The 24,030-nt window shown below is 33.9% G+C and overlaps 1 protein-coding gene across 1 annotated transcript; it reads right to left on the minus strand.

The window, feature by feature from the left end:
- Positions 1–906: 906 nt before the first annotated feature.
- Positions 907–22,663, minus strand: LOC145311739 (uncharacterized). Its single transcript, XM_080150712.1, has 19 exons — positions 22,460–22,663; positions 22,055–22,175; positions 21,588–21,815; positions 21,147–21,204; positions 19,965–20,878; positions 18,290–19,603; positions 17,740–17,908; positions 15,731–15,977; positions 15,237–15,377; positions 14,553–14,722; positions 14,146–14,255; positions 12,930–13,090; positions 11,896–12,538; positions 11,052–11,561; positions 10,522–10,912; positions 8,632–10,269; positions 5,427–8,236; positions 4,746–4,895; positions 907–2,699 (listed from the first exon to the last, which is right to left on the minus strand). Exons 1-19 carry the CDS (start codon positions 22,612–22,614, stop codon positions 2,559–2,561), a joined length of 10,071 nt encoding a protein of 3,356 aa, XP_080006838.1. The 5' UTR covers positions 22,615–22,663; the 3' UTR covers positions 907–2,558.
- Positions 22,664–24,030: the final 1,367 nt, after the last annotated feature.

Consider the following 24,030-nt stretch of genomic DNA (forward strand, 5'->3'; position numbering starts at 1 on the left):
GGTGTCTGTTTGTACCAAAGAATATCCCTTTACAATAATGTAGCTTCTCATAGGTCATGGAAAGTTTATAATTTTTTGGGGGGAGGGTACAACCACCCTCACAAGAGATATCATCGATAGAAAAGAAATACTACTGGTCCAGAAAACATTTTTTATCGAAAAATATTTTAAAGTACCGATAGAGGACTATACTGGCGTAACCGCTAGTTTAAAAATTATGCAAGAAAGGATTTAGTTGAGAAAGATTAACAATCGGAATAAACTCTATTCATATTACTTAGTGTTTGAGAGGGATTCGAACCCTACATCCAGTTTACATATAAATTCTAGAGAAATTTTTCTCCCGAAAAATCTTACCCACATGTGTTTGTATGTGTGTGTGTTGTGAGTGTGCCAAATCTTAAGTTTAATTCGCAGATTTAAAATGTCAGATAGTGTGTTACCATTTAATGAAAGGAAAGATGAATCCTTTCTTTAAATCTGGCTCAAACTATACAAAATGTCTAAATGCATTTATAGACTACTAGGATGAAAAAATCCATAAATGCGAGAATCAATCAATCAGACAAACAGAAAATTATAAATTATTGCCGAATCATTTTAAATCTGAAAAATTATGCCAGAAAAGTCTTTTTTTTTAAAAAGGTACTATTAATTTATGTTTCCAAGGTTGTAAATAATAAGTTTTATAAACTCTCACTAGGTAGCTGCCAAAAAAACGTTGAGTACTTTAAAAATACTACCTGACTGATTGGTTTGCACAAAATCACTTTTAATCTACTTAGAACCTGATGACTTGGTTCAACATAATTGGGGTTGTACATCAATTTATCGTCCATCGTTCAAACATACATCCAACTACTGAATATACTGTAAAAAAAATAAAGAACAAAGCTAATACTAAGATTTACATAAATTGTTATATTTTTGCATTTCTCATTTGTACACACAATTTTAACATTTTATAGCAAGTTTTATGACATGGAGTCAAACTGGGTTTAGCTTTATACATATATTTATAATAATAATAATAAAACAATAAAGTTTTAACTAGTTTTGCTTTCTTTTTAGACAAGATTAGGCAGAGTAATATTTAGAATATTAACAAATGTTTACATTTTCATCTTTGATAATTTTTACTGTTAGTAGAAAATAATGAGGAATATTAGCCTATTAACTGTTCATTCAATCAAACTCTTGATGAATAAAAATTTTAAATATTGTGGACTTAAGAAAGTTTTAATTATCAAACATAAAAAATCTTTAGGTAAGTCAATGCATCTTATTCATTTCAAAATTAGAGTAAATTTTGCATCTAATGGAAAAAAGTGAAATCATGCAATTATTAACAAGCCAAAAAAGGCATATCTACATATGATATATCATACCAGAAAAATAAAAACATGCTTAGTAAAATTTGGAAAGGATAGGACATGGCAAGAAATTTTGATTAAAATTCTGGCTTTAAAAATGAAATAGTTTAAATTTCATATAGAGCACAAAATCCGAAAGAAAGTTAGTTACATTTAAAACCCAAATCTTGATTTATTTAAATCTTATGCACTTAGCTCCTTAAATCAAATAACCATGATTTTCTTTAAAAATGTTAACAATAGACAATGACATTTAAAAATTTTACACATTAAAGAAAGCATTAGCAAGGAAAATGTAAATAAAATATGATATAGGTTTATTGTACACTAATAATACTGCATCTTTATCAAATAAGGATAGAAAATATTATCAAAATGATAGAAGACTTATGAAGAAAAAAACTAAACATTAAGAAATTTTAAAACACAATCTTAATTTCTATTTGAGATTTTACATTTGTACAAATTTTATATTTTAAAACATATCTCTCTATAAAATGAAATATAAGAATTATATTTAATTAACAATTAGTTGATAGTCTATCTACTTATTTATTATAAAAAAAATGAAAGTATGGCGTTATTCTTTCTACTTCCCTTGCATTGATAAGATTTTTATTATATACAAGTTTCATTTAATTAAAGTTGTTTAGTGGGGAATAAACATCCATTGATTTAATATCATTTAAAAACATATCTGTTTTTTAAAATATCTTAGCTACTTTTTTTAATAAAGCTGCTACAAAAAGATAACTATTGCTTGATTAGCTGCAAAAATAAGAATGTTTTTTTTTTAGGTTGATTATGAATCAAATAGTATGAACTTTGTATTATTGACTCGAAGTATTTAACATGAAAATAATGACTATATATTACAGTACTTTAGGCCAAAATAATAAAGATATAATAAGTACAATCAAACTAACCAAGAAATCACAGTTTGTATAAATAAAAAAAATCACTTAAGTAAAAACAAATAAGTAATATAATATAAAGTCAATAAAGATAAGTAAAACAATATACTAAATAATAAATGAGATTTTAAAGGATTTTTTGTTTTATTTTATGTATAATACATATGTCAGATAGTTTTAGTTTAAATTTTGTTATGTACATATTTCAAAAGTGATATAAACACTGGATTTTAAAAGACTTGTTATGATATTGATATTTTAAAACAGCATCTTAAATTGTATCTCGTTCCTCTTCAGTTGGATTTTTTGTGACATGATTACTGAGAAGATAAGATATATCAGTAGGCAAGTCATCAGGATTTTTACTCAGCAACTTTGTTAATACTTTGTTCAAACATTCTCTCTTCTGTTCCTAAAATATAAATATATTAAATATTAAAATAAATTGCAATTTGACTATATTTTCCAACGATTGTGCTATTCTATACTTATAACATTTAAAGCGCTTCGTGAGCAATGATACCCCGCCCCCTTCCCCAACTTATTTTTGAAATAAATTGACAATAAGGGGGTGGGGTACTTTTTCATTTGTTTGTTATTTCTTTAAATCAGGATATGTTAGATTATATTGGGTACTAACTACTAGGCAGCAACGTAGGCTTATGGCACCGCAAGTGTAGGCCCCGCAAGTTTTAGATATAAAATAACCAAAATCCTCCATCCAAGTCATAATTCCAAGAATCAGAGAAAATCAGACTTACCAGGCTACATTGATCGAAGGCATACAATTTAGTTATCCCAATGTACATTAAAATAAAGACAAAAATACTCATTTGAAAATATGAAGATAATCAGGAAAAGAAGAAAAGTTTAGATAAACAAATAGTCTTTAGATAAATATGCCTCCGTGTCTATTATTTATGATATCGGACATTCATTGTTTCAACCACCCCCCACCCCTAGTTCCTAATTCAAAGTTGACCAAGTCAAGAGTTAACCTCATTTTTGTGAGAGTGTCATCAAATGTACAAAGCAATGGCAAGGCAAATGCATTCAGAAAAAAATAAAAAAACATTTAAAATTTGTGTTTATGGTTTCATGAACGGTCATTTAAGATTTAAGTCACTTGAACACAAAGATATCTTACATTACATGTAGATTAAATACCATAAAAAGATAAAATTAAGGGATCTTTAGAATATCATTAAACACATTCTTTCAGAATACCTGTCTCTAGCCCAACGAATGCACTAATTTCCTTGTGCATTTTGTTTTTATTAAATATTGGGTTAGTGGGGAGAGGGGAGGGGGAGTGGGAGGATGTGCATAGGAAGTTAATACAATCATAGATTTTCTGAAGATGGTCAAATAAATCAACATAACAAAATTATAACATCTCCAAATTTAAAATAAGAATATATAAATATATCTCTCCTATTATTATATTTTTTGTGTATATGATAATCTTTGTGTTATTATTTTTACAATTTTTTACTCTCGCGGAACTGATGGAACATCTTTCTTAATGCAATAATTATGATGTGATGATTCATAGAATTGCACAAATATGTGATATCATTCAACTCAAAAACAGAGACAGGTCTTTTAGTAATACTCAGTATTCAAAACTTGCCTAATAGAAGCTTCACTGTAAAGTAGAACTATATCGTTTCAGCGGTTACTTTTAGCGAGATACACGTCGTGTTACTTTTATAAGAATAATCTTGAATGATACATAAATCCAGTGAGAATGTGACCTAACAAGTCAAGAATTCTTTTTTTACACTCCAGTTCGGTACTCAAAGATATTTCTTTAATGGACCCTTGGAATTAAACCTATCAAAAAAGCTAAATTTGATCTTCCAGATACTTGTTAAATACTATTCATGAAACTATCCCCTTTAGTACAAAATATTTATCCAACCAATCTATACATAAATTATGGAGCACCTATACCTATCTTAAATCAAACCATTTTATCTTTCCTAATCATCAATTTATATTTTACATTACATTTTTCTATCTTTGACTTTGGAAGTCATTTGCACAAAAGTAAAAAAAAACTTGGATAAAACTTTTTATTTTATGTTTTCCTCCAAAAGTTTTTCAATGCAAACGTGATGTTGGAAATTAAGGCATCAAAATTTAATTGTCATAAATAGGAAATATTGTATTGTTCTTGACAACTATAAGTTTACAATGACGTTATTGGTTTTGACTTTTTTATGTAAAAAAATTTAAACATTAAGTTCCACCCAGTGACACAAGATAAGGTAAATATTCTAATCTATTAGTTTCATAAGATGCTAAATAGCTTGATGCTTACGTGTTCTTTGAAAGGAACAAAAACCCCCCTCCTTACATAGACAAGATAAAAGTCGCTAAAAGTTGAGCATTTCTATTCCTTACCAATAAGAATTCATTTTAAAAACAAGGATTATTCAAGTTTAGTTTTTACCTTAGATATTAGCTTTTCCTTGCATCGTTTGTCTGATTTTTTCTTATCTCCCTTCTTTCCTTTACAATTTTGTGGCTTTGTCTTGCTTGTTGTGCTCTTCACTGGTTTATCTGACTTGGCTTTCACCCAATCTTCAGGTACTTCGTGCGGCTTAAATGAAAAAAACAATTGCTAATTGATGCATGAATTCAGTGATTGTGTCACTTTTAAAAGTTAAAAAGTTTGTTAATAGACACTTGATTTAAGAGATAATATGATATTCCTTTAATGGACCTCTTGGAATTTATAGCAATCAAAATGTTAACCAAGGTGGACAATGACATATTATATAGCAATTCAAGATTTGATGATGAGAAGTTAGGTTCGGTATATTTTAATATTGTGGAAAATAAAAATCAAACTGAAATATAAGGAAATGAAGTAAAAGACAAGATTTATTGTAAAATTAGCAAATTTTTTTGTATTTGATATGCGACAAATGAAGATTTATATACTTATTTCCTTTACACCTTTTTAGGACAAAGAACCTGCTAAACACTGGAGAAAATGTGCCATTGGACTGTAAGCTATAACAGTTTTTAAAAAAACTTTTATTCACTGGAAAAACTGAGTGTATATTATCCCTTTTCCCATCCCTTGAGGAATTCATCTGTGTAATATATGCAAAAAGGTAAATCTTACCGTAAAATTTCTGGAGGCCTTGATCTTGACATCAAAGGTATGGAAGGCATACCACTTTGTACAGATACCATCCTTCCCCTTGGCCAGTCTGTGAAACAATCTCGCAGACTTATCCACCCTGTACTCGCAGATGTAAACATGCTCTTCTTGAGAGGCCAAAGGCCTACCCTTAACAAAGGTGATCGGGTCCAAGACCCAACATTCTCTCCAGATAGTATCTAACGGAAGAACTTCATACAGTGGGACACGAAAAACTTCATTATCATAAAATTTTCTGCTCGGCTCGTGGAATGTTTCGTGCGGCCGCAAAAAGTGATATCCAAACGCAAACATGGCCCCAGTTTCATTACGCCACAGACGTTCCACACGGAAAATGTCCATGTCATTCGTTGATGCACTGTCGCCGACTGTTTTATAGGTTGGATAATTGCTAGGGGCCAATGAAGCAGCCTCTTTCGACGGACCTTTAATAGGACTTATAGATTTATGAGGTACACCACCAGGACCTGTAACTATATTTTCATCTCTAGCTTTTGCTGCGTCGAGGCCGTTTTTGTCCTTAAATGCACGCAGCACATAAACAGTCATACCAACATACATGTGTAGCTTGTCCTCTCTCATTAGCGAGGCATAATGAATCTCTCCACTGGATGCATATTCGGGTTGCGGCAGCAGCGGAATATCAAGCTTTGTCTCCTTTCCATTATTTGAACATTTCTCGCAGGTGTAGACTCCAAGGCTGTCAGGATCTACTCCAGGCTTGACACAATCTAAGTGCTGCCATATTCCACAGGTCTCACATTGGATCATAACACCTTCGTCCTTGTATTGTCGACAAGGACAAATTATTACATCTTCAGGATCATCAGCAACCGGCCGGTCAACTTTTCTTGGCAGGTATCTACACATCTCTGGCTCTAGATCTTTGGCCAGATTTGAAAAGAATTCCTCGCTGATTTTCAGATATTTAGTCCGCATTTCGCTTGCTGCTTCACCAAAAGCATCAACATTGCCATATAATCTCATAAAATTCTGGAAGACTATTAATACATCTTGGTCAAATTCATGCACACTCGCATACATGTTGTTATCAATATTTGCATGAATTGTTTGTAAATCTGTTATAATTTCTGATTTCAATGTCTTTTGCTGTTCGACTGACATAATTGACAATAGTTTGGCCACTTCCAATCCATTTTTATCTTTTTGTGTCTCTAACTTATTCATAAAATCTTTCAAATTTTCATTTAGTTTCAAAACTAATGGAGATTTTTCTGCTAAAATTTTGGGAGGTTCTTCTTTAATAGCTTCAATTTTAGCATCAGTTTCTATTACAGCTGGTTTCTCAACAACAATCTTCTTCTTTTTGTTGACTTTATTGATATAATTTTCGCGTACTTTTCTAATTCTATCAAGATTCCTACAAAGCAAAACACTATTTTCTCTGATAAGCAGCTTCTCTGAATTAAGCAAAGGTTTCACTGGGCTAAGCATATCAAGACTATGTTTGATAACTGTTGTTTCTTCACTGGTTATGTCTGCATAAGACTTCTTGGGCTCTTTAGTAGCTTGTTTTTCATTTTTACTTGATTTTTTATCAGACTTAACAACACCTTCTTTCTCTGCCTTCTTTTCTTCTGCTTGTTTGTTTGCTTTTGAGAGATTTTTCAGCTGTTGTCGTACACGTTGGCTTTTCCCGCCAATAACACCGCGGCATTCATGCGAGTTACACTTACACATCTGACCTTCATGTGGATTAAACAAGGAAAAGTTGTAATCATAAGTTAATTCCTCATCAACTGATAAATATCTAGAACTAAACAGAGCCATTCTATAGACACCGTTGACGTACCATTTTTGCATCTCACAATTAGGTTGGCAACTATGGTTTACAAAGCGACACTCACCGCCCATTCTATGGCCATCAATAACTAATCCTTCACCAAAATGCATACAATAATGATGGTTGTCATTTTTATATTCACTTGACATCCTTTTCTTGAATTCTTTATCTGTCACTACTTCCCCAACATATTCCATTATAAATGAGCCGGCTGTTAAAGCAGTTTTTGTTCTTATGCCCCATCCTTTCTCATTTGTCATAAACCTCTCCACAATCGCCGGAGAACTATGCTTCTGTATTGCATTATTTGTGCATTGAGAGCCTAATCTACATGTAGGATCACATTCTGTATATGTCATTCTGTTGATACAGTCATCCAGACAACCAGGCAGATCCCTGTTTAACTTGGGTTTGCAATGACAAGGAGGGGTTTCATAATTCATACCTGGTGGCTTTACATCAACATAAATATTACTTTTTATACGTTTGTAATTCCATGTTGTTAGGACATCTCTAGAAGGAATGACGCCAGTTGAATGAAGGGACCAAATGTCAAAAGGAAGAGAATAATCTTCTTTCTTTTGTCTCAATTGTCTGCCACAATAGTAAGGAGGTGGTAGCAAGCTGAATGGATGTTCTTCTGGCTTGTAAACCATCCCTTTCATTCTTGTCATTGTCTCAATCTCACTGCCACTGTTATTAGATTTATAATCAAATGAAAATAATCCAGCTTTTAGATATGTTTTTCTTATATTAGTCCTGCGCTTTCTCTTGCTGGGGCTTGATACGACAGCACTAGTTTCCTCGCTAGGTGGCAGCAGGCTGAGTGTATCCTGATCTGATTCGTCATCCCAGCTCATACGGACGTCAGAACTCTCGACATCACTGCTGGCAGGACTAGGATCCACGGAGCTTAGCGAGGCAGCTGTTGGTGTTGATTGACCTTCTGGCAAACTTTCTTTAGCACCTGAAAGCAAAAACATTAGCATATTTATAAAAATCAATATATCTGATAAGTGGTGCCTTCCCTCAGGCTCAAAGAGCTCCTTGTTCCATAAAATAATAAAAACAAACGAAAAAACTAACCTTCCACCCTCCATTAAATTCAACTTATTTCGGGGTTTAAGTGCTTAACAAGGAATTTTTGGAGAAAAAAAAAAATTTATGTTTAAATCCTTCACATGCAAGATGTAAATGCAAGACAAGAATTTATGAACAACACAAAGAAATTTTAAATATGTGTGAAAGAGTAAAAAATATAACCACACGTATTTTACCTATATAATCTTTAGGTAACATTTGTAAATGAAAAAAAAAATCACAAAGCAATTGTTTTTTCCTATATAAAAAATAAGGCATCACCTGAAATTGAAATATCCAATTTTAATCTCTTTGTTGAAACCTCTTTAAGCATCGCAGCTGAACGTTTGACAGAGAGCACAGCTGCTCTACGACTTGTGTTCGACTCTGTGGCCGTCCTTTTACTTGGCTTTACTTCAGGTACAACAGATGATCTTAAACTTTTCCCCTCAATTTTCTTTAAAGATCTTTGCAATAAGTCTGTGTCTATAACATTAAGATTATCATCAGGCTTTGCATTGTTTACATTTTTATCAGAAGTTTCATTTTCAACTTTTGTGATTTCTTTTGATGCAACATTTTCGTCTTCCTGTTTAATTTTAATTTTCTTCTTTTTAATTTTGGTGGGAAATCCAGTTTTATTAGGCCGACGTTTGCGCTTTTTAGTTTTCATTAGTCTTAATTTGATAGATTTTGTTTCAGTTTCAATTGTTTCAACTTCTTTTACAATCAAGTCATCTTTCTTTTTCAAGGAAAAGTCAACTTTTTCGTTAACCTCAACATTTTTCAATCTTTTAACCGATTCTTTTTTCTTAATTCTGCCATCCTTGATTTTGATTTTTGTTTCTCTTAATCTAGATTTTGGCCTTTCTAATTCTGTGTCTGATATTTCTGTTTCTTTCGGATCTCCTGTTTTTCTTCTTTCTCTTAACCTTAAAGGTCTGATAGGGTTCAAATTATCTTTATATTCATTAAGATTTGATGTTTTGACACTTTCTTTTACATCAGATGTAACACTTTCATCTTTCTTTAACCTGAACAAATCAACCTGACATTTATCCTTTGATTTAGATTCACCTTTCTCCTTCTTTTCAACCTGTTGTACTTGATACTTTTCCTTTGGCGCATTCAGAAGTTTATCACTGTCTTTTAGCCTTGAAACGTCAACGTGACATCTTTTCATTTTAGGAATAAATTGTGACGTTTCCTCATCAACTTTCTTGGTATCTGCATCTTTAAGTGGTCGTCCCTCTCTTGGAGAAGTTGATTGAGGCTTTGGAATGTTTTCAGTTGAATCTTGTGTGCCTGTAGTTTCTTTTTCATCACTTTTAGGATCCTTCTTTTCTGGCGGTGGGACATCGACATTCTCCTTAGCTGATATCTTATCCTTGTTTACAGTTGTTACTTCATTTTCAACTTCTTCCACAGTGCTTGCCAAAGATTCTGAGGTAGATGGTGTGACTGTGGTTGACGCTGTTGCTGTTGTTATTGAAGAAGAATTATTCGAACAATCTGTAGTAACTGGAGTAGTGATTGAGGAGGATAATACTGGGCTTATTGAATTTGTAGCATTTGTATGATTAGAAGTGCTAGTAACTGTGCTACCTATGCTTGCTCTATGAATAGGAGTAACAGTGTTGCTGTTAGAACTGCTGTTGCTGCTGCCGCAGGCCTCTGGAGGATGTCGCCTAAACGGGGCAACTATAGCTTGAGGCACTTTCTTGATATAACATTCTTGGCCTCGATGGAAGCGCATCGATTTGTCGAGGGGTTTGTGGCTGAAGCCAAGGTCAACCCGTCGAATGGGTTCTGTTGGCAGAGGCTTCGACATCTGCATAGCGATGTCTTTTGTCTTCTCAATGCTGGTGAAGTTGCACATGGATGAGGTGCCCTCTTTTGGAATATTTGCATCACAAGCACCTAAAATCATATTATCATAGAATTCGAATAACATAGGTATTAAATACCTACAACTTTTATTTTTTTAGGGAAAGAAAACTAATTCAATTTGACATTAATAAAATTGAAAAATAATTTTGACACAAAATCTTTCAAACTGATATAATCAAAACAAAAATTAAAGCATTAGAATTAAAAACTTTTGCACAAATTGTACATAAAGCTTCTCTTTAATCTCAAAAAAAAAACTTCTTAGTATTTTTAAAATCTTACCTGACTTTTTTAATCTCTCATCACCCCAGAGGTGGGTATGAAGATCTTGTCTTGAATTTCTGCACACATACCCAGCACCCTTCCCATTCCCTTCAACAGAAGATTCTTCCACCTTATCATTCCGTTTCTCAACATCTTCCTCCTTTCTTTTATCATTAGTGATATCAATAGAATGTTCATTTTCTTTCTGTTCTCTTTTGTTGTCATATTGAGTAGGAGACATTTTTTGTTGGGTTGCAGCTGGTGGCGACATTGAGGTTGATTTGGCGGCTGAGCTGCTAGAAGCAGCAGCCGCAGCTGCAACTCTGGCGGATGAGGAGGCGAAGTATCTGCTGTGCAAGGGAGGAGTTGATTCTGTTTCATCAACAAATGTGTACTTATCAATGCAATCCTGAAATAATACGTTATATCAGTAAATGAATTTTTAAGAAAATTTTTAAATGTCTTTAATCTTTAGATACCTAATAATTTAAAAAGGTAAACAAAAACGCCTTTGTTTTCAAAAAGAGTTAAAGTTATTATAATATTACCTGAATACTTTCAACAAAATTATGAGATGTAGGAGTTGAAGTTTCTCTCTGCTTCCACCTATTACTAGACTCCCAGGGTCCCTGTGCACGCACAGCACGACCTCTGTCAAGAGTCTGGCGTGCACGCGCTCTCTCCGGACTTCTGAACCCCTGTGATGAATGGCTCCGCACGCCTGGGTCAATATACCGCGGACTTTTAGGAGCAGCACTGATGGGCAAAAGTTTATTATCTTTGCTTGATTTTGACGATAAAGATGAAAGATTTTCTGTTTTACTTTTAGCTGGCAAACTGGCAGTGGCACTGCTACTTAATTGTTGAGTAGACACGCTGGTGTTATGTTGTGCTAGGTTAAGAGTGTCTGCATGGCGGGGGTGCTTGGCAAGCACATCAAGGTTGGGTTTAACGTCACGTGGGACCTTGTTGTTGACATCTTCTGTGCTTTGTACTTTGTATTTGCGACTAGATTTATGTTTCTCCTTCTGTTTACCTTCTTCCTTCAGTTCAGGAACCTAAACAATAAATTAATACATATTAAACAAATAGGGCTGAAAAAAAGCAAAAAAATAATTCAATTATGTTAAATCTGAAAAAGATTCTAATAAAAATGGTTAAGATACGCTTAATTGCATCAAAACAGACAAATATACATACACCCTAATGTCTTAGAAATTAGACAATCACACCCAATTATTGCATAATTTTCTAATTAGCTAAAATTTAAGTCTCAATAATCGGGATTATGGACAAAGAGAGACAGACAAACTTATGAAGACAATTTTACAGTTCAATATCCCCTCCCTTCCTAGCTCTTTGGTTATTATACAAGTATAAGTAAAAAACTACCTGTGAAACTTTGCTACTATCTACAATTGCTGCTGAGATTTCTGTGAACTTCTCACTTTTACCAACTTGTCTTACTAAATTTTGCTGTTCTAACCTAATTTTAACATCGGGCTTGGTAAGAATTTTAGAAGAATCTTTATTATCTTGTCTTGGACAAGCTTTAAGTGTTTCCACTGTTGGTCTTGGACTCGCAGCGGCATGAGAATCTTCTTTCAATGGAATGCCTAATTTTTCAGCCAATCTGTCTGCGACAGTTGGCCTCTTACTGTTGGCAACACTAGAACTGTCTGAAGGTGCATGTGGCATTGTAAGTGAATGTGGTTTTGTTGTAGGAAGAATAGAATCTCTTTTTGTTTTAAAATCAACAGCCGTGTTATTTGTTCTTCCTCTTGGGGAGGTGTTTGGTGGTGACCGTTTAGGAACAGAAACTTGTAACTTTTGCTGACAACTTCCAGAATACTTCAGCAATTCCTCATTGGATGTAACAGGATGTCTGTGGGTAGGAAGTTTGCTAGGGGATAAAATATCTCCGCCATTACGAGCTCTTATTTCATGGTATTGGCGAGGTCTGTTGTTTGCATCAAGAGAGTGGAACCCATGATAAGGATAACCATGTTGTAAGGTTGGGTTCTTGCTTTCATGTCTGAAATAAAAGTTCATTTGTGCATTGTATATTGTATTCATAATCTTATAATAAACAACAATATTCTAAAGTAGCGGATAAAAATACTATTAATATTTGATGAAAATTATATGTTAAAAAGTTCTAAATATCATACAGGTATGATGTTAAAAGACATAAAGGAATCACAATATTAAACTTAAAGGTTGTTTCCTTAATTTTAGATCCAAATGCAAAGTACAAAACATCATAAGGTTAATATTTTATTAGCAACTTTGTTGATCGCAGTGATATAAGTCTTTTGAAATTCAATTTTCTTTGTAAAATATCTAACTAACATTTTCTTGGCTTCAAAAATAAGTTACATTTCATTGAGAAAATTCAATGAACAATATTTAAAAATTATAAATACCTGATAGAAGATTTTGAACTGTGGGCAATTTGAGATTTATCTCCTCCGTGATTAGAATGCGCAGTGGGTTTATCAGCTGTTGCAAGTTTCTTGGGGGAAACATGAATCTCTAGTTCTATTTCTATATCATCCATGTCACTGTCGTCTTTACTATTTGCATCCTGAACATTATCAATATTAAAGAGACTGTGCACGTAAAATTTTCTCATCAGATTATCAAACCTTAACATCATCTCATTCATATAATCTAAAAGGTAGGGCAAAACAGGCTCTCGTAAATTGTTTAAACTATGTATGACAAGTTAAATAGGTATCCCTAGAAACATTTTTATAAATAAAAACGTTCAGGTTTTTTTTTGGTTTTTTTTCAGTTTTCCCTCCCAAAATACCGCAAAATCAAGGCATAAATCCTCGATATTTTTGTTAATAGGACGTTTTTGGTTGATAGTGAAAGGTGCTTAGAAAATGTTAAGATTTGATAATATGATGAGAAATGTTACATACACAACATACTCCCTTTAATGCAATCAATGAAGGCGTCCTTTAGTAGCAAAGCGAATAAATTAAGTGATACCTAGTGAAAAAGAAAGAGACAGAGGGAAGCATGGAGCAATTCAAATAAAAATCGGGCCACCCTAGCAATACCGACAGAAAGACTGACACAAGTAATTTTGCTAATGAAATATGATACCTCTACTAACCTCTTTTGTACAGACAGACATGCATATTTTATAAATAAATGAACTGAAATAGTAACGGTCTCAGCTAAACAAACATTTTATTACGATTATTTTGGTTGTGTTAAAGGAGTTTTCATAAAAATGTAAACCTATTGCAAATCTATTTGGTAATTTAAAAAAATTATAGGTATTGTATTACTAATGTATTATATCCGCTGTAATGTATTTCTATAATTACTACTAGCGGCTACGCCCCTAGAGGCCTCTAGGGGCACTTGAGGAGGAGAGAGTCGAATTTAATAATTCAATTTCTTATTTTAGATTTGTAAAGAAAAAGTAGGTAAAAAATTTTTTTTGGGGGGGGTTGGGGGTGTCCCACCCCCCAAGAAAATAGTTAGAAACCTTCCCGGTACCTATGAGAACCCGATCGGTTTAGCGGTTAGCGAGATCCTTCGGTACAAACAGACAAACATCCTGTTACTTTATTATAAGGATTGACGTAAGTTTCACTTTACTAGAATACTTGGCAAGATTACCTGGACATGGTGGTGACGCTTCTTCAGTGGAAGACGTTGCTCGCTGCTTCCACCTTCTCCTTCTCCCTTCAACCTCCCATCCTCATCCTTATTTTCATCATCAAGACCTCCTAAACATTTTTGATTCATAGTGAAATAATTACCTACAGTATTTCTAATATAGGCCTTAAGCAGAGGCGTGCAGGATGGGGATGAATTTGAAGGCAAAATTAAAGAGGTGTCTGTCCATCCCTAATAATTTCCCAAAATCTATAACACATCTTTGAACCAAGAGAAAACCTTAATTAAATATTTCAATTGATAGATAGGTGTTAAGTCTAATTACAGTAAAAATTACAAGACTACTTTTAGTTAAACACTTCAAATGACCCCAAAAAAAATCTTCTATAGGAATCTCTCATTTTTACCTGGACTGATAAGTTCCCCCTGGTCACCAGGGCTGGTGCAAGCAGGTGTTGGGGTTGTTGCATTTGTTCTGCTAGATTTCCCGCGTTTACTAACTCTGCCTTGTTCCCGTCTTTTTCTTGATAATATGATACGGCGTCGTTTGAATATGGATGGCATACAGCTTGAAGGTCTAAAAAAGAAATATAATTAGAGAGTTAAAAAGTACCCTTTTTTAAATCAATTTATATATGTGTACATTTTCTACGAACTTTTATTATAACTTTCTAGTTGCAAAATTGTTCTTCAAGTCATCAGTGTCCGTTTGTCTGTATTGCTAAATGCACTTTCAGATAATTCCTAAATAGTTATGTACTTAATTCCCCTTTTTATCAAGGGATGAAACAATGCGCGATAAATTAATGTGCTACACTCTTAATTATGATTCAATTAAATTACCCCTTATGAATACTTAAATTATTGGTGGAAATGTTTGGACAGGGGAAGTTTGTACTAAGCAGTATGAAAAGTTTTTAAGCCATGGACATTATTTATAAACTCTGAATGCTAGTCCAATGTCCTAACCCCATCATCCCCACCCTCCGCTTTAAACTAAATTTTTACAAACTAATAAACATTTAAGGATCTTTATCTTATTCTAAACTCGTTCAATACCCTTAATGTAATTATCCCTTTGAATTAGTTACCTGTCTGGCCAAATATCAGAAGAAATCTTCCTGTCTAGCCTACAGGACGCCAGATCCTGCATCAAGTGTTCAAGTTCTCCAAGAAAAACAGGATCCACCACGTTTTTGTGCTTGCTTTTCCAGCCTAACCGTTTCCGTCTCCTAAAAAATATTTTATATAGGTAGGTAATATACTTAAGGCTCGGAAAAATATAAAAAATTGCTTATTGTAAAGAAAGATGTATTATATGATATCTGAAATTAGGCATTTCTGCCTAAAAATTTTCAGTAATTTTAAAGATGCAACTTCTTCAAATATTATATAATCATAATTACTTTAAAAACACAGCATAATGATGTAAAAAAAACATGCAAAATATAACAATACTAGGTATTTTCCTTAGAAATCATGATCTGTCTGCATTAATGTTGGAGAAACAATAGTTTTGATACATTGTCTATGCTTGTTTGTAGATGGCACTGCTTCAGATAATAGAGAAATAAACAACAATTACCTGTTACTAAGAGATTCATCATCCTCAGAGACCACCTCTTCCGTCTGTTTCTCCTTCTCACCCCTTTCCCTATTTTCCTCTCCTTCATTCCTAGCTGCGCTGCCACCCGACTTTTCATCCTTGTCACTCCGCCGCTCTTTAGATCCACCGCCTGGTCCTCGCTTTTTCCGCTTGCTTCCTCCTGGTCCTGTACCTGAACTGGAGGCGGCCAAGGCTTTTAACATTTGTTGCAGCTGTGTACCTCCACCTTAAATTGAAAATCAAGAATTTACTTCTTAGTAGTTATTTCAAGCACAATGGGGCAAATAAAGAAAAAAATTGTTTTTAGTTAAGTATATAATATCTAGGTAGCAAAGGGGGGGGGGGGGGGGGAAATGTGGTGACTCGTGCCACGACATACCAGCAATTTTATTTTGGGTGCTACTCCCTTAGTTTTAGAGATAATTGGGTGAAATCTTTTGGGCTGGGTCACTAATTACCCCAACTAGAGGTATCTTTCAAAAAAAACGGCGGCGGGTCCGCCGCTCCCGCCGTCCACCGCCATTTTCCGCCGCCGCCAAAATTTTTTTTATTGCATTTCTCGCCGAATTAGGCAATTTGGAATCATTTGAGACCATGTTATTTTTTTCAAAAATTTTTCCCCTTATAACCAACCCTGCAGGGGGACTTAGTCATTTTTTTTCAAATTCTCGTTTATCGAGGTATTTCTTAAATTCAGTGCCTCTCCTAAGCTTTTAAAGATATTGAAACAAAATCTTTTGAGGTAGATCAGCAAAAAAATATTTGAATAAAAAATGGCGGCGATACCGCCGCTCCCGCCATCCACCGCCATTTTCCGCCGCCCACAGGACGGCTTGTAAGGGGAAAAATTTTTGAAAAAAATAATATGGTCTCAAATGATTCCAAATTGCCTAATTCGGCGAGAAATGCAATAAAAAAAAATTTGGCGGCGGCGGAAAATGGCGGTGGACGGCGGGAGCGGCGGTACCGCCGCCATTTTTTATTCAAATATTTTTTACTGATCTACCTCAAAAGGTTTTGTCTCAATATCTTTAAAAGCTTAGGAGAGGCACTGAATTTAAGAAATACCTTGATAAACGAGAATTTGAAAAAAAATGACTAAGTCCCCCCGCAGGGTTGGTTATAAGGGGAAAAATTTTTGAAAAAAATAACATGGTCTCAAATGATTCCAAATTGCCTAATTCGGCGAGAAATGCAATAAAAAAAATTTTGGCGGCGGCGGAAAATGGCGGTGGACGGCGGGAGCGGCGGTACCGCCGCCATTTTTTATTCAAATATTTTTTACTGATCTTTTGGCGGCGGCGGAAAATGGCGGCGAACGGCGGACCCGCCGCCGTTTTTTTTGAAAGATACCTCTAGTTGGGGTAATTAGTGACCCAGCCCAAAAGATTTCACCCAATTATCTCTAAAACTAAGGGAGTAGCACCCAAAATAAAATTGCTGGTATGTCGTGGCACGAGTCACCACATTTCCCCCCCCCCCCCTTTAATTTTTTTAGAGAAACCTAAATAACTTTTTCTGCAAATAAAAAAATGTGTTTAAGTGTATTTATATTTACTTTATAAGTTCGTAAAAAAGTGCTGGGAAAACACTCTATATAGCTAACGCTTCAAAAACATAAAATTACTTTAAAAGCAACATGTAAAGACAGCTATTTTTCCCCCATTCAAAAACATCTAACTGAATAATAAACTACGTTTTCAAGGCTACACTATAATTCAAATTGTTCATCAGTCAGTCTGTCTTTTAGAAACGGAATGGGGAAAACGTGATTTTCTTGGCTCCTACCTATTCAAGGTAGAAGACTATTTTTTTTATCAACATTACCTACCATTACCATTATTTAGGAAACTTATTTTGATTTTACTATTAATTAGAATAAGATAAGCCAATAAATATGTAACCTATCTAGGTAGGTGTAAATACAAACAAAAGAAAAAAAATAAACATTTCGTTTACCTACCTAATGAAAAAATATATTAATTTACCTGTATAGTGTGAACTTGGAAGTTCTTTCACTGAGGCTTTGGTGGCAAAACCAGATGTTGATGAAATGGGTGTAACTGCTACTGGTGGCACAATTACAGTAAGAGCTGCGCTAGTAGTTTCTGGAGATTCCTCGCTCTTCTTTACAGGTTTAATTTCCTCGTTTAAGGCCTGGAAATAAATAAATATTTATTTAGTATGAAAAAAATATAATAAAATAAGAACGTTTACTATAGAAATCTTCACAAAAAAATGTAAGCTTTATTAAATCTTTAACAGAAATCAAAAAGGAAATCACGTTTCCTTCTCGTGTCAAAATGAATGATTCTCATGGCAATACCTACAGTCCGAAGGACAAAATAATTTACTGAATGGATTTACAAAGGTGATAGAAATCTATTTGAAAAATATCAGTTTAATATCTTAAATATAGGCAGAGAAAATCATGTAGTTCAGAAAATCGTAGAAATGTAGCTTTACTATCAAAAAGGAATTTAACAATTGAGTTTAAGTTCTAACTAACTTTAAATGATAAAAAAATAAAATTTTTACCTTTCCCTTCTTCTTTTTCCAAAACTTATCTGGCTTCAAATTACAAAACTTGCGCGGAAAAACCAAAATAGAATTCGGATCAGGACTAGCAAAGTGATTAACCAACTTATTATCTCCAGATTTGTTGGTGAAAATGCTTAAAAACTGCGGCTTCATTATTGATCTTGGACTTTCTTTACAACTATCTGGACTTGATTTGTTTGCATCTGCAGCCTTTTGGGGCTGTGTGGAAGCTGGCCGCTCTAAAGGCTCTTCCCTGCGGGGTTCACTAGACCTTGCAATGCCCATAGACGAAGCTGGGCGCCTTTTGAGTTCACTTGTCACATGACGAGGCCTATGTGGCGGAGATTCACACTCAAAACATTCTTCTCTCACAGATTTTCTTCGTTCACGTTTTTGTTTATGCTTCCGGCGAGATGGCTTTGCGTCCTGGTCGCTTTCCGGGGACTCTGTCCTATCCATGCGTTTGTGTTTCTTGCCCTTGCGCTTTGTTTGTTCGTCCTTTCTATATTTAGACTGTTTGTGTTCAATGGAAGATTTTTTCTCTTTCCTATCACTTTTGTGTGATTTTTTAATGCTTCCATCTTCGTCAGAACTACATTGAGAAACTGATTCCGAATTCCTACCACCTCGGTCCCGTGAAGTACTTTTATTCTTTCTTTGCCTTGCCACTGAATAAAAAATGCTCAATTTATCCTTTTTCCTTTGCTTTCTTTTTTCAGATTGTTTTGGCTGATCACTGATTGCAAAATCAGAGTCTGAATTCTCATATGCAACTTCAATTGCATTTTTGTCACCAATAGCAGGTTTGAGCATTGGAGGATTTTTTCTTGGCCGTCCCCGGTGATGTGGCACATCGTCCGCGCTGTCCCTTAGAACAGGAGGGGTTGCAAGTCTAGGTCGAGTCCCATATTTATCCTCCTCTACAAAGTTGTTCAATAAAATGGGTGAATCAGAAGTACTTAAAGGAGTAGATTTATTGCGAGACCGTGATTTTCTTTTGGACGAATGACTCTTAGAACTTTTACCAGGTATAGGCGAATGTTTGCCAGAACTATAATCAGATAGCATTGAATGTTTGAAACTTGGTCGACTATTGAAATTATCTTGAAAATGAATACTAGTGTTTGAACTTGAATTGGATGATGAATTAAAAATGTCACAGGGCTCATTTAGGTCTGTCTCCATATGTGGGTATAATGATGTTGGTGTGGGTGAGAGCTCTGGGATGGCAGGTTCGAGTGTTGGTGGAGGTGTACATTCCTCAGGTGAGCTTAGCATGCCTGAAGGCTCAGCTGACACCAACTCAATATCCTAAAAACAAATAATTAGGTGTTGATTTGAAATTATTGGGTACCTACCTAGGTAATTATATTTATTTCTATTTTCCAAATTAGAGCATAAGAATTACATTTACATATAATCTTCATTCCTTTGTGCTTTACCAAAAAAAATTTGTTTGTTATTTAGTATTTAATTTATGGAATTGTTTTAGTTAACCTATACTTTTTACTGAAAAAAAAACATTGCAAGTTATAATTCTTAAAATTAAGGTAGTGGATAGATAGATATTTCTTTGTGTATCTTAGTAGAAAAAATAAAAATTTAAGGCTCTTTGTACAGTACTTTTTGCTTATAAATATAATTATATTTCTAAACTTAAAATTTTATATACCTGTTCTTCCGCCACCGACAAATCACAACTAGAAAAAGAGCTGACAGAACTAGAATCACTGGATTCACTGAGTTCGGGCCCGGCATCTGGAATTCCTTGGTGGAGTACAGACAGTTTTCCTGACCCAGAGGGAATTGGGTTGCCCACATTTCCATTATCCTGGCCGGTAGTATTACCACCGATCCCACGGGATGAAAGACGACCGTAAGCTGCTGACAGTGCGCTCATTTTGTGCTGATATTCAGAATCCTCGAGAAATATTGATTTAGAATTGTCCAACTGAAGATGTTTAGGCTTGGGAACGTTATCAAGAATAATACAGGAATCATCAGAATCTTCTGATAGATCTGTCATATTTTTACTTTCACTTGGCTTATTACTGGAGTTTGTATTTCCAGATTGTTTCGTCCTGTTGCCATTTTTCACCTTTTCGCCAAGTGATAAAGATTCTCCATTACTGTTTTGTCTCGACGTGGAATTATAACCTGAGTAAGAATTATCATTCCTGGACAGGTCACTATTAATACTAGAGCTTGAGTTGCCGACTTTAAATATTCTAGCGCATATTTCTTCCTTTGTCGGTCGCTGGGGCTTAGAAGATTCATACAAGGCGGTTGACATGGAATTATCCTGTCTGGAATGCAATGATTTATTGAGCTGCTGCGCGTCGCTTGAAAACGAACTAGAAGTGCCAATGCGAAATGAGGATGTCGGTGAATGAAAGTTTGTACGATGATGCTGTCCACCACTTCGCTTCCTCCCCCGGCTGGGACTGGATGGAGATCTCAATGGACTTGCTGACATGTTAATGCCATGGTGAGGACTACGTGTTCGCTGGGATACGTTTGGACTACGGTTTCTGCCATGCAAGTTGGGACTTTTGTATCCACTTGATCGTCTTGTTCCTTTCTTACCTAAAGAAAACACGTTTGAAATTTTCATCATTTTTTACAGAAATAGAAAATTACTTCTAAGTCAATATTTTAATATTTGAAGAACTAAAGGTTAAAATGTTTTCATAAAAAGGATAGCAAAACAGATTTAAGTAACACATCTACTTATAGAATATATTAATTTAGGACAACTGTCATATTCAGAAAAGGATTAGTTAAATAATATAGGAATCTGATTGTATTTTTATGAATTATGTATAAGTTAGTTATATAATAAAATACAACAAACCTGACTCGCCACTATTGTGCTTTATTCTATCTACTCGGGAAAACTGAAAAGCTTGATCCTAAATACAAAATTTAATAGGTAATAAATAACATTAAATATGTGCAACATATTAAATAAATCTGTTCTTTCCCTCACACATTTTTTAAAATAAATTGAAATCAATGTGAAATATTGTATTGTTATTCTCATGAATAACGACTACAGGGGACCCTAACTACACATTAGGTACCTAATATAACCTAACCTAATCTGTCCTAAAGTACCTAAAAAACAAACGAAAAAGTTTAGTAAAAATTGGTTTGGTAAGGAAAAGATTAGGTCCCAAAACCTATAATTCAGGTTTAATTCGGTTTGATATTTAGTCCTAGTCATAGGTTATAAAATTCAGGAAGATACATAAAAAATATACTTTCCCTCAATATAATGTCTATACATTTTTACCTTCGAATCCTCATTATCCTCAGAGGAAGAATCAGAGTCAAGAGAAGTTGAGGATGAAGAAGTGGCCTCATCTTCGTTCGAACCAGAATCAGAATCCGACTCGGAGCTGGATCCTGAACTTGACTGGTCCTGCTGTTCCTTCCTGTCCTGGACCAAGGATTCCCAGTTCTCAGGTATGGTGGTCAAAGGAGCTTTGCTGGCCTCGTCTTTTGACTCTGGACCCGGCGCCTTAAAATATTAAGTAGTATTAGGACCTAAAAATCTAGTTTATAAAACTACTTTACATCAATTCTAGTTTAAACTTTCATAGTATTACTTATTGCATATTCTTTAAATCTTATGTACACTTTTGGTATGATTCCATTGCAGATAATTTTCTCTAATGCTATAATGCTAATAGTTCTAACAAACATACATATTCTTTGCATTTCATCCTTAAACTCTAAACCAATTTCTAGTAGGTTTACCTTAATTGCATCGACATCAACTGTAGAGGTGAAGGAAGTATCCCAGTCTAAACCCCTGGTCAGGGGTGAACATAGGCCTAACAATAAATCTTCGTCCATTTCGTCTCGTGTGCTGTGACCCCTACAAGAAAAGAATTATTATAATTAGGATAAAAAGCGGTAATTTATACAGGAAAGTTTAAATAGTTTAGTTACTTAGTAAGTTGAAAAACGATACATCCAACAAATTTCTTAAAGTTGGTTTACAAATCTTATACCTTCTATCCAACATAAAAAATTGTATTAATGTATTATTTTGAAAATTACCAACTACTTCTTATCTTGAAAAATAATGAAATAGAAGGGTGATAACTTTCTACACAAAATAAATATCATAAATACACCCAAAACGTCTTAAATACATACCTAGATCTATTTTCTTGTGTAAAAGTAGAACTTCCAGACGATTCCGTGCTGTAAGGTCGGCTAGGGTCCGGATATTGGCGGATACGAAGTAAATCCGGCCCGGGGGGGTATCCACCCCCTCTCTCGACGCCTTCGCGTTTATTTTCTTCAGGCATTACTACCTCATTATAAGAGGTTATTTTATAACCATTCTGAAAAGAAAAACACAATAACTTTACTTCAATCTATACCAATACATTTTGTTTCATATATTAAGCAAGGTATTTAGTCAAATTGGACAATGCCAATAAGGAGAGGAACATACAGGGAAAAAACTGAGTATATTTCACTAGTTAAAACGTTGGAGGATTGGAATTGTTTCTAAATATATCACAATAGTAACCTTTTAATTAACTCTAATAATAAAAGGAAAGATGTTAAATTAACTGTATAACAATATAGTTATAGGAGACTCTAAATCTAACAAGCATGTTATCAATTCAGAAAGATGTTTAAGGTCGAACTAAACAGCATAACTTTAGAAAATGAAACTTAATTCTGTTAATTTTACTTAAATAATATTTAGCACAGATTCAATTTATTATTAAAAATATATTAATGTTAGGAAATAAAATATTATGAGTAATACTTATAGAATCAATTATTAAACTGTATTGCGCCATGATAAACGAATTATTAACAATAAATAATTCTAAGTTAAAATAATTATATTATTTAAAATCAATGAAAACTACATGAATATTAGCACGTATGTATATATAATCATTAATTCACTAAACACATATTTAACAAAACTAAACAAGTCACTGGAATTTAATTTTGCAAGCCTGTGCTAACATATTTGAAATTAAAGCAATAAATTTGCAAATCTCTCTGTTTTGCGCACTTTTGTCTTGTTGTTGATCCAATGTTTTCATAAAATGGGGCTGGGCACAGGGTAAGGATCAATTCTGTCCCTAAAAGGGGAATTATTGTTGAAAATAAATGAAAATGGGGCAGGGGTGGAAGGGAAAGGAGGCTAGAAAAAGAGGCAACATAAAGTTTGGTTTGGCATTCAGGCAGTTAGGCATAAAATATTTTGAGACAAATACTTTACAAACAGTCTTCCCCCATAAATAATAATAACAAATTCTTTTTTAACATTGTTTTATAAGATTCATATATTTTATTCTACAAATTGACTTGAATAAATAGTAGAACAAACTACTGTTTAAGAAAAAGCAGCTGAATTTATAACTTAATTTATGAAAGTTATTAAAACAGGAAAATATATTATAGAGAAATAAATGCCTAAATACGCTCTGATTGGTTGAAACTATCAGCAAAGGTAAAAATAAATGTCGCCTTACTTATGAAATAAATACAAAGATTTTTTTTTCATATAAAGATTGTAGAAATAATAACACCTCTAACAAGAAAACAAATCTTCAAATTTTAATTTCACTTCTACTTTTTTTTGATGTCTTTATTTTTTCACAACATGGAGCGTAGTTACTAAGGTGGGTCGATTTTAGAAATTTTTTCTATACCAAAGCAGAAAATTGCGTATGATATTCATACTTTTCCGTCGT

This window comes from Acartia tonsa, chromosome 2 (genome assembly GCF_053477335.1).
Source record: "Acartia tonsa isolate MP-2025a chromosome 2, ASM5347733v1, whole genome shotgun sequence".
Lineage (NCBI taxonomy): Eukaryota > Metazoa > Arthropoda > Copepoda > Calanoida > Acartiidae > Acartia > Acartia tonsa.